Source organism: Chanodichthys erythropterus, chromosome 20 (genome assembly GCF_024489055.1).
Source record: "Chanodichthys erythropterus isolate Z2021 chromosome 20, ASM2448905v1, whole genome shotgun sequence".
NCBI classification, from domain to species: domain Eukaryota; kingdom Metazoa; phylum Chordata; class Actinopteri; order Cypriniformes; family Xenocyprididae; genus Chanodichthys; species Chanodichthys erythropterus.
The window spans coordinates 23069922-23082298 of record NC_090240.1 but is presented as its reverse complement, the minus strand read 5'-3'; the positions used below and the strand labels follow the sequence as shown (position 1 = coordinate 23082298).

The following is a 12377-nucleotide window of genomic DNA, read 5'->3' as shown; positions in this document are numbered from 1 at the left end:
TGTCATACCATTCACGTCTGAGGCAGATAAATCAGTTTACTCACAGATATCTGCGGCTTCATCAGAGCCGTCGGGACAGTCTTTCTCTCCATCACAGCGCCAGCCTTTGGAGATGCACGTTACCTGGTCTTTACACACAAACTGCTTCGGACTGCATGTCTTTGGAGCTGGAACAGAGAAATAAATTACAAAAATGAAATACATCTCTCATATTTGGTCATTTTGAGTTTCACTTACGACTTGACTCGGTTATGTTTTTTTTTAGTAAATTAAGTACATACTACGTAAAATATGATGACTTTTTATTAATAAAAACAATAAAATCATAAAATAATAATAGTAATAAACCTTAAAAATCCTTAAAAATCCAACAACTAAGAATTGCTATGACATAAAATGATTTGATTTTTGGACCCTCAGATTTTGGACCCTACTATATATAAAATGAGCAAAAAGCAGTCATCATCCACCACCTTGTCTAGATATCAGCCACTAAACAACCCATATGGTCAACCACTAAATGCTTCAGCAATAATAAGTCAATTTTTGTTGAGGGGAACATCTAGATATACCACTTATGAAACAAGCAAATGTAACAGGACAAAACTTTTAGAAGAAAAACCTTGTGGATGTGGTCATAGGCTTTGCTAAAACTACCATTCCTCATGCCAAAGATAGCTGGTTTCAACACAGAAACAGCTGTGTCATGCCAAGTTCACAACTTTATATTCCAAGAAAACCCATTCCGCTGTAATCTTAACCCACTTATTTCAGCATAGGTGCTTTATGTTTGTTTATTTCCCAAGTGCTGCCCATAAACAGTGGTTTACTTTTGCTCTTTATAACCTGAGAGATGTTTTCTCTCGATGTGTGGACAAAGGACTTTTCATTACCGGTGGTAGGGCAAAGTATGTCAGTTCTGTCTAACGCCGGGGAGAGCCAGACAATCGAAAGAGTATTTTTGCTAAGTCAGTCTGATGAGATTGTTGAGGTAAACCGCAGGACCGTCTGAGGACTGTGGGTAATCTGGCCCTGCCCCACTGCTGACACTGGTCCACTCAGCTAGAAGTTAGATATCCTCAGCAAAACCGCTGCTGTATTTAAACCATTCTTAGTCTGTCAGTCCCTCAGTAAAACACTCTAGCTCCAATACCTCCTGTGGGTGTGGCCTACTTGCATATACAACTGACCACAGGCCTTTTCCAAATACAAAGCTGCTAAATGGAAAGATTTGAGAACAATCATCCTTAAGCATTGCATGCATTTTAAGCTAGGGCTGGGTGAAATAGCTAAAAAAAACTCAGTCTTTATTATATTATATTATATTATATTATATTATATTATATTATATTATATTATATTATATTATATTATATTATATTATATTATATTATATTATATCATATTATATCATATTATATCATATTATATTATATTATATTATATTCTCTGAAAATCTCTGATTTTAGTAACCCTCATCTCTTCAAATCATTTCTATTTATATGCACCAATACATTAATACATAGATGAATATTTAAGCAGGTAAACAGCAGTGTTTATTACTAGAACATTTTAACACATGAGGGACTTCTGGAAGAAAATCTTAGTAATAAAAAGGATCAAAACCATTGAATCCTATTTTTTAATGAATTTATTGAAAAATCTAATTTATGTGGCAGTTTTACTAATTTAATGACAGTAACATTACAATTTTTAAAGGGGGGGTATAATGCTATTTCATGCATTCTGACTTATTTACACTGTTAAAGAGTTGGATTCTCATGCTAAACATGGCCAAAGTTTCAAAACACAAGTTGGACGTATGACGGAGTATTTCTGTGCCAAAAATAATCTTCCCAATCCTCTTAAATTTCGGGATCTTTTTTTCGAGTATGTGCCTGTATGACATCAGAAAGGTCGGAATTCCTTGTGTGGGCACTTCTCCCAGAAGAGCGCGCATGCACACGTCGACCAGAGCAAGAGAGCAAGAGCACTCCCATCAACGTACTTTGTTCGGGTTTACGGAAGTCATCGGCAGCCCTGCACAGGACTTGCTCATACGACACGACTCCAGGCACTCGGCTGTTTTCGGAAAGACTCGGTACAGCGTATGTGTGTTTTATAAATATGATAAAACTAAAGACTTTTTGGCGATATGAAGGATGCTATACTATTCTATAGGTACTCAAGATTAACATGAGATTGGCAGAAACTGTGTGTGATACCCCCCCCCCCTTCAAATCAACAACAAAACCATTTTGAAATCTGAATGCACTATATAAGCAACACTTATTTTAAGTACCGAGCTAGAGTCCAAACACAAATTTACAGCAAAAATGTGTCCTTAAAGAGGAAAATCATGGGATAAGAGCATACTTTTTGATTTTAATTGATCAATGTTTTATAGGTATGCACTATATATTAGCCACCATATCAGTATCCGCCGATATGTGTTCATTTTTAATGTTATCCTTATTGGACTGATAAGAAAATTTGATATAGCTGATAAATAATGGATTATTTCCTTCAGCTGAGACACTTTAGATGCGCACTGTTCGCCATGATGGTTTTGAAATGCTTATAATTGGAAATATGATTGGAGTCACTTCAAAAAGGAAAATACAGTTAAATGCAACACATCATATAAGCTACATGTAAGCAATAAGGTACGAGAAGGCTGTGCTGTATCGTGAATCGTGAATATCGCGTGTATCGCCCTTCAGCCATGACGACTTCATGATACAGCACTAGCCTCGAGTACCTTATTGTTTTTATAAAACGGTTACCACACAATACAAATATTAAATTAAAAAAAATATATCTATCAATGCAACTTTCATGAAGTAAAATCACTAAAAGCCTTCCTTCCGCCGGAAAAAAAATAGTCCCTGACCGTGAACAACAACAGAAGTTAACGTACATTATTACGCCATTAGATGGCATCAAAGACTGTCTTTATGAGTGAGTCACTCAGTAGCTAAGACTTTTAAATTGAAAAGACTGAATTGTTGTGAACACGGAACAAGACGCAACTGACAAATGCTTTGACTAGCGCTGTCAGTCACGGGAAAACCCCTTAACTGTTAAAAGGACAAGATACTGCAGCGGACATTTAAACAGATTTTTTTATTATGAAAATAGGACTGACCTAAAGAAAAATTCTGAATGCAGTTAATAAACTCGCTCACTCAATCTTTTTCTCACAATACTCTTCTATATAATACAGTAAGCTTCAATGAACAACATCAATTGAGAACAAACAGTTTACGTCGCTAAGAGTGGTTGCTAAGGGTGTTGTGTAGTGATACACAGAACCGTTGGGTGAAGCAGTCATAGCCGTGTTTTATCGTGAATAAAACACAGAATCAAGGACAGGAACTAACCGTTTTATAAATAATAATGATATAATATAACATCATTATATTTGTGTGCTTGAGACATGGCTTTTAATGGTGAAGTTTTAGTTTTTGTAATCAGGCTCTCAAAAATTCTATAAAAATTTGGATTTTGATCCAGCCGCCAAAATATATCGGTTATCTGCTAGAATTAACGGTATCATCAAAAATGTTCATATTGGTGCATCCCTGATGTTTTACTAAAACAGTACAATGACTACAATGACTGTAGCGTTGTACACTGTAGCAGAACTCAAGTAGCAGTTGAGTACAGAAGAGAACAGCAGTAGCTATCTGATTGTGATTCTCTGCAGGACTTTCGCTCACACTTGGCAGGAGGAGAGGTGTTTTGGGAAAGGGAACCAGGGGAAAAGCTGCAAGGGGGAGAGGATGTGACTGCAATCACAAGAGAGAAGAGGGATGTGCATAGTATCAGTCACGTTTCTATACATTTTTGAATGTGCTGAGAAAGCTGGACCATTGCATCTAATCTCTGACCATAACTTCTCAAACTGTCTGTCAACAGCTGTTTAGTGTAAGATGATATCCCTATGGACAAGAGAGAGGATAGAGACAAAGTGGGTGAAATTATGAAGAGAACTAAGCTCTGTAGTGAAATGTGTATATCTGACCATCCTTGTCTTTAGCTTTGTTCTAAAACAAACTGAGCTGCCTTCTAAAGCAGTTTCCTGACTCAAACAGAAGGTTTCAAATGGAGATCATGATTCTCCCAAGATTCTGAACAGACAACTAAACAAAATAACATGTAATTTGCTAGAGGTTCTGACAAAACGTTTATTGCTGCAGTCTATTATTATTTTTTTAATTTTTTTTGCAGACTTTTATTTGAGAGATTCTGTTTATAATAGTTAGGGATGATGCACCGATATGAACATTTTGGCTAATATTGAAAATTCTTTATAATTGAAAGCCGATAACGTACTCGGTTACTAACGTAACCTCGGTTCCCTGAGATACGGAACGAGTACTGCGTATGGGGAAAGGTCTCCCTTTTTCCCCGCTGCTGAAGCCTTTTTCAATAACGCAGTGTAACTGCACCGTCATTGGTTCACTCATAGACAAGTTGTTGAACCAATGGCGGCGCGGCATAGCTGCGCGGCCTATGGCGACAAAGCGCGCGAATATTCCCGCCGAAATGGGCGGGGTATAGGGCTATATAAGCAGGCGTTTCGCCATAGGATTTCAGTGTCAATCGACTGAAGCGACGACCCTGAGCCGCAGCCTCGTGGCACGGCAAGTGACGCAGTACTCGTTCCGTATCTCAGGGAACCGAGGTTACGTTAGTAACCGAGTACGTTCCCCTTTCGATACTTCACTCGTACTGCGTATGGGGAACGAATTCAACCACGCCGTGCCACGGCTGGGAACGATATAGCTTGCATTTGGCCACCCAGAGGGGCAAAAAGGACAAGCGGAGGCAAAGCCTAACCGAACCCATGGTTACACTGAAGGAAGATACTTCCTATGGTGGCGTGAAGCGGGACCTGTTGGAAGCCGCTAATCACACCGACAGGACCCGAGCTTGTAAGGTCGGGACATCGAGGTGATAGAACCTGACAAAGGTGGACGGCGAAGACCAGCCGGCCGCCTCACAGATGTCTTGGATGGAAACTCCGTTGGACCAAGCCCACGAGGAAGCCATTCCTCTAGTGGAGTGGGCCCTGACTCCTATGGGGCAATTAGTGCCCAGTGAGGAGTAGCACAGGTTAATAGCATCCACTATCCAACGGGAAATGCGTTGTTTCGAGACCGGAGACCCTTTGGTGCGGCCGCCAAAACAAACAAAGAGCTGATCCGACAGTCTGAAAGACTGTGATCGGTCTATGTAGGTCCTCAATGCCCTGACTGGGCAGAGTAGCTGCAGCTCTGGTTCGTCCGCCGAGGGAGGAAGAGCAGAGAGCGAGATGTCCTGAGCTCTAAACGGAGTTGAGAGCACTTTAGGGACGTAGCCATGCCTAGGTTTCAGAACGACCTTAGAGTCACCAGGCCCGAATTCGAGGCATGCAGGGTTCACAGAGAGGGCCTGCAAATCGCCAACACGCTTTACCGATGCTAGTGCTAGTAGCAGAGCGGTTTTTAGTGTTAGGGGCCTGAGGTCGGCTGAACCCATTGGTTCAAATGGGGCTCCTTTCAAGGCCCTGAGGACCAACGAGAGGTCCCAGGAGGGAATAGTGAGAGGGCGAGGAGGATTCAAACGCCTAGCACCTCTCAAAAAACGGATCACGAGCCCGTTTCGTCCCACCGATTGGCCAGCAATAGGAGCGTGGAACGCTGCAATGGCTGCTACGTAAACCTTAAGCGTGGAAGGGGAGCGCCCCATTTCCAAGCGTTCTTGGAGGAAAGACAGTATGGAAGATACGTCACTCTCCACAGGGTCTATGTTGCGTGTTGAACACCAATCAACAAAGACTGACCACTTCTGGTCGTAGAGGCGCCTCGTAGATGGGGCTCTAGCCTGAGAAATGGTATTTAGGACGTCCTCGGGAGGCTAGTCGGCTCCCATCGAGGGACCAGAGGTGCAGAGCCCAGAGCTGCGGCTGTGGGTGCCAGATTGTTCTGTTTGCCTGAGAGAGGAGGTCCCGTCTCAGGGGAATCGGCCACGGGGCTCTTAGAGAGAGCCTGAATAGCTCTGAGGACCAAACCTGGTTCCTCCAGAGCGGGAGCCACCAGAAGGACTCTGTGCTGGTCTTCTCTGATACGCCTGATGACCTGGGGGATCAGTGCGATCGGAGGAAAGCATAAAGGAGCGTGCTGGGCCATGTGTGGGCCAGAGCATCTACTTCCTTCGAGAAAAATGTTGGGCAATGAGAGTTGTCTTCTGAGGCGAAGAGGTCTACCTCTGCCTTCCCGAAGAACTCCCAGATCGTGAGGACCACTTGGGGGTGGAGCATCCACTCGTCGGAGGGGATGTTGCTCCGTGACAACATGTCCGCACCCAGATTGTTCCTGCCAGGAACATGAGTCGCTCTGAGCGACTGAAGCCTCGGAAGAGCCCATTCCAGCAGTCGTTTCGCCAGAGCGCATAAGCGGCTGGACGAGAAAGACCGCCTTGGTGGTTCAGGTATGACACCACCGTCATACTGTCTGACCGAACTAGAACATGACGTCCCGTCAAGTAAGCCTGAAAGAACTGAAGGGCTTTCATCACTGCTAGCATCTCTAGACAGTTGATGTGTAGATGGCTTTCCTCGTGGCTCCACGAGCCGAGAGGCCGGTCTGCCCTCGCACACAGCGCCCCAGCCCAAGTTGGAGGCGTCTGTTGAGAGCACCGTCCTCCGTGAGACCGCCTGTAAGGGGACTCCGCGTTGGAACCATACTGGATCCATCCAAGGTTTCAGGGCTAGAAGACAGGCCCGATTGACCTTGAGACATAGGCGGCCGTGCCGCCATGCGCTAGGAGGAACCCGGAACTTCAGCCAGTACTGAAGAGGCCGCATCCGAAGAAGGCCTAGCTGCAGCACCGGGGAGGCGGAAGCCATCAGCCCTAGCAGCCTCTGGAAAAACTTCAGAGGGAGATAGGCTTTGTTCGTGACAGATGCCGTGAGCTGCTGAATTGCCAGGGCGCGCTCTGGCGAGACTACTGCCGTCATACGGACCGAGTCGAAAACTGCTCCCAGAAACGAAATTCGTTGAGTGGGGCATAGCGAGCTCTTGGCTAAGTTGACCCTGAGACCCAGGCATTGTAGATGGCTGAGGAGCACGGATCTGTGGCGTTCCAGCTCGTCTCGCGAACGGGCTAAGATGAGCCAGTCGTCGAGGTAATTCAGAACCCGGATTCCCATCTGTCTCAGAGGGGAAAGCGCCGCGTCCATGCACTTGGTGAAAGTGCGGGGAGCCAGAGACAGCCCGAAGGGCAGGACCGTATATTGGTATGCCACCCCTTCGTATGCGAATCTCAAGAATCGTCTGTGACGGGGGGCTATCTGGATGTGAAAATACGCATCCTTCAGGTCCAGCGAGCAGAACCAGTCCTCGGGGCAAATGTGCGCGAGGATCTGCTTCAGCGTCAGCATTTTGAACTTCCGTCTCATGAGGGAGTGATTCAAAAGCCTGAGGTCTAGGATGGGTCTGAGACCGCCATCCTTTTGGGGACCAGAAAGTAGCGGCTGTAAAAGCCTGTCTCGCTCTCTGACGGAGGAACCATTTCCACAGCTCCTTTTTCCAGCAACGACATGACTTCGGCCCGGAGGACATGGCGTCGTCCGGATTGACCGATGTTTGAAGCACCCCGGCGAAGCGGGGGGCCGTCGTGCAAACTGGAGCGAGTAGCCCTGGTTTACGATCCCCATGACCCATTCTGACACATCGGGGATGGCCTGCCAGGCCTCGGCCCGAGTGGCTAGGGGTTGAATAATGTTGGGTGACAGACCGCCGTTGAGAGGGTCGTACACCGCGAGGGGTGGACGAGGAAATTTGCTCTTTTTGTGATGAGGTAGAAATTTGTCCGCCGTGAAAACGGCGTTTAGAGTGGGCGCAACAGGTGTGGGCCCAGCTGTCACTTGGAGTATGTTTCCCACGCCCGGAAATAAACGAGGCGGAGGGGAAAGTACCCGTGGGAGCTTTTGGGGTGGTCCGGTCGTAACGGGACGGTCCCCCATCCTCTTCCTGTCCGACGAATCAGGACGACTTCGGAGGCACCGGGTCCAGCACAATCCTGGGCCGGGGTCCCTGGCGCCTCGGGAAGGGAGGGCGCTTCGCAGGGCGCGGCGCTGGCGATGCTCCTGGGGCGGCGCTGCCTGTGTTGCAGGTGGGGCTGGTTTGTTCTGCTGAGCCGGCGCAGTCCTGGGGCGGCTAGACGCAGAAGCGGAGCTGGAGCGCTTGGGCAAGAAATGCCTCATAGCCTGAGACGATTTCTGCGCGGCAGTAAAGCGCTCAGTGAAGCCATCCACTGCAGGCCCGAAGAGACCAGAAGGCGAGACCGGGGCGTCTAAGAAGGCCGTCTTGTCTAGGTCTTTGATCTCCGTTAGGTTGAGCCACAGGTGGCGCTCCAACACGACCAGGCTGGCCATGGAACGACCGATGGCCTGGGCCGTAGCCTTCGTAGCTCGCAGGGCAAGATCCGTGGCGCTGCGGAGATCTTTGAAGGCTGGCGCGTCGATTCCAGACTCATCCAGAGAGCGGAGGAGTTTGGCCTGGAATGCTTGAAATATGGCCATGGTGTGGAGCGCAGAGGCAGCTTGGCCCGCCGAGGTGTAAGCCCGTCCAGCCAGAGTAGAGGTGGTCCGACAGGGCTTGGAAGGAAGGGCCCTCTTCGTCTTCCAACCCACAGCCGCGGGAGGACAGAGGTGAGCAGCCACCGCTTCATCTAGGGGTGGCAAGCGCTCGTATCCCTTCTCCTCGGCGCCGTCGACGGCGGTGAGGGCGGAGCGGTGCGTAGTGTGGAGGCGGGCAGAGTAAGGAGCGCGCCACGACTTCGTCAGCTCTTCGTGGACCTCAGGAAAGAAGGGCGCTGAACGCTGGCGAGGTGCTTGGCGGCGGCCTGGCAGAAACCATTCGTCCAGGCGGCTGCGAGACGGCTCCTCTGGAGGGGCCCACTCGAGGTCCAGCTCTTCAACGGCTCTAGACAGGATGCGGAAGAGCTCGGCATCCATGCCCTGGCCATGCTCGATGGGTTCCAAGGGAGGCGGTGGAGCGGGGTCTTCCGGCTCGCCAGCCCATCCTTCCGCTTCGGAAGCCGCAAGAGACATGGAGTCGTCTTGTTCGTCGTCTGTTCCCCCGAATGAGACGAGGTCACTCGCTTCTGCGGAGGGACGCTGCTCAGGGCGAGAGAACAGAACTGGAGAGAGTTCCCTGGGAGGAGAGGGCGAGGCACGCGGGGGCTGGGCCGGCGTGAGCTCGCTCAACTCCTGGCGCTGAGTCGCTCTACCCCGCTGTCTTTTCCTCGCCGGACCGCGGGAGGAAGGAGACGGGAGGGCGCGGCGGCGAGATCGCCCTCAGTGAAGAAGGCGACCCGCGGCGCAGGGAAGCGAGACTCATGCACTCGCAGTGCGGGCATGAGTCTCCAGCGAGCGCGCCGTCTGCGTGGGGCTTGCCCAGGCAAGCGACACACTCGCTGTGTCCATCGTCGTCGTGCAGGGGGCCCTGCAAGTACCACATGAGTGGCGGGGCATCGTGAGACGCCGCTGCCGTGAAAACGGCAATTGGGTGGCTCTTTTAGAGCGGCGAGGGCCGCGGAAGCTCTTAAAGCGGTGAAAACCGCTGGAAATCGCTCTTTTAGAGCGGCGTTTAACCGCGGATGAAGCTCTCAGGCGGCGCGCCGGATGGCGGCAGGGGACGCACAGGAAGCGGCCGGAAGCGGGAAGCGGGAGGCGGCGGCTCGGCGGCGGCGCTAGAAGCTGCAGTCCGCGAGGGCGCCGGCGCTTTCTTCCACCGGCGAGTCCAGGCGAGTCCGCTGCGGGAGCCTCTTCAGACGGCGGCGAGAGCAGAAGGCGGCGAGCTTCTTCGGCTTCAGGCGGAGATCAGCGAAGAGAAGTAGATGTCGTCGCTGAAGGAGAAAACACTGAAATCCTATGGCGAAACGCCTGCTTATATAGCCCTATACCCCGCCCATTTCGGCGGGAATATTCGCGCGCTTTGTCGCCATAGGCCGCGCAGCTATGCCGCGCCGCCATTGGTTCAACAACTTGTCTATGAGTGAACCAATGACGGTGCAGTTACACTGCGTTATTGAAAAAGGCTTCAGCAGCGGGGAAAAAGGGAGACCTTTCCCCATACGCAGTACGAGTGAAGTATCGAAAGGGAACCGATATATTGGCCGATAAATCTAAATCCAAATTTTTATATTATTTTTGAGAGCCTGATTACAAAAACAAAAATCTCACCATTAAAAGCCATGTCCAAAGCAAAGCATTTCACCATAAATCAAACATATACAGCAGTACAGTAGCCTAGTTTGAACCAGTATATGTTTTAAAATTAATTTTATACTCCCTGTAATTTTCTTTATCGTTAAAAAAAAATCAAATCAAATAATGCCTTAAAGGGTTAGTTCACACAAAAATGAAAATTCTGATCTCGGTACAAGACAGTAAAGACATTTATAATGTTACAAATTATTCCATATAAAGATTTCATATAAACAAAAGAATCCTGAAAAAATGTCTCATGGTTTCCACAAAAATATTCCCCCAAAAATGAAAATTCTGTCATTAATTACTCACCCACATGTTGTTCCAAACCCATAAGACTTTAGTTCATCTTCAGAACACAAATGAAGATCTTTTTAATGAAACCTGAGAGCTTTCGGTTCGGTTGAGCTTCTGTTAATGTTCGCTGATCAATGTTTATATGCGAGTAAAAGCCTAAATTAAATCCATTCATCGTAAAAAGCGATAGTGTCACTTCAGAAAATTTTGGACTAAACCACTCAATTCATATGAGTTAGTTTTCCGATCTCTTTATGAACTTTTTTGAAGCGTCAAAGTGTCAAGTGAGTAGGCTGTCTAAGGACAGAAAGCTCTCAGATTTCATCTTCATTTGTGTTTTGAAGATGAACGAAAGTCTTACGGGTGTGGAACGACATGAGAGGGAGTAATTAATGACAGAATTTTCATTTTTGGGTGAAATAATGCTATTTTACATTACATTTTATTAGTCCAACATCATCCCCCCCTTAAATAAATAAAACTTTTTACCAGACGGGCACTAGGACCTGGGGTAGGCTGGTGCTGCAGGGTGGCACTAAACACAGGATGCATCCTTCTGTACTCACATGCTCAAGTTCAAAGCAGCATTCCAAAACAGTGAATTAATTACCATACATGCAAAAGATCACGTCAAGAATGATGACATCTCTGACGTGATCTTAAAACTAGCACTCAACTTGCACATGTGAGTTATTGTAGGCCCATAATCAACATGTTATCTTATCGGCAAGGCATATCGGTTATTACATTAAGACTTTATTGGCCAATTACGATAATATAGTGCTTTCCTAATATAACCACTATCTCTCTTGACACGTCGGTCATCTTGGATGGGCATTCACGCGACACGTTCAAGCATTCAAGTACAGCTAGATGGAATACAAAGTATGACCAAAAGAAACATTTACCATCTGTCAAGCTCATATTAACAACATACAAAAACAATTTCACAAGACACGACTCAAAAGGAAACAAGAACGAGTTCTGTGTGAACCTTCAACACAACTATACCACACACACAAGAAAGTACTTAAACTCTTGTTGTGAGTTCTCCTTCAGGACGGCTCTCAGAATCCAATAAACACAAGGCATGTCAACATCCAGGACTTTTTATCCGTTCCCAAACAAGCTTGTAGAACTACGCTTTGTTCCAGTGCACCAGTTAAGCTCTCAGAGATCCAGTCAGCAGCATTAGGAGGATGATAGATACAAAGTGGAAAGTGCATATAAAACTTTACAAGCCCTGAATAGAAGCTCAGGAGAGGAGGAGGACTGTATAAGAGAGAGCTTCTAAAATATGGAGACAGCTGGCAATGGAAACATGCAGATCTAGTAGGTTATATGCACATACACCCATAAGTTAACTGCCAATTATCTCCAGTGTTATTATTTAATGAAATGTAAAGTGAAAACATTTGTTTAATTGAAAATGTATTTTACTGAAACTAATAAAATACAAAAACATAAAAATGTCCACAAATTAATTTAGATTGTATTTTATAAAACTTGGAAAGTTCATAACTCACCAGTATTAAACAGGAAAATAGCAATAGCCACTAGACTGTGAGTGTTATTGACCTTTTTTAAACAATACCAGTTAGCACATTAACTTTGGAAGCCCTAAAATACTAAAGTCAGAAAAAAACAAAAAAACATACATACATAAAAAACTAAAATGAAAACTAACAGACTAAACTAAATGGAAATAACCAATTGGAAATAAAATATGAATTAGGTAAAAACAATAATAACCAAAATGACCATATATTGTGAGATAGATTAATCTATCAGTACTTTTGCTCAAAACACAGAGCTC

General features: G+C 46.5%; 1 protein-coding gene across 2 annotated transcripts in view; it reads right to left on the bottom strand.

Moving 5' to 3' along the window:
* lrp1ab (low density lipoprotein receptor-related protein 1Ab) overlaps positions 1-12377 on the bottom strand; it is a 141928-nt gene that overhangs the window by 110405 nt on the left and 19146 nt on the right. For both annotated transcript variants that reach the window (XM_067371536.1, XM_067371537.1), the window contains exon 2: positions 45-167. In XM_067371536.1, the coding sequence (XP_067227637.1) occupies positions 45-167 (123 nt within the window). The remainder of the gene's footprint in view (positions 1-44; positions 168-12377) is intronic.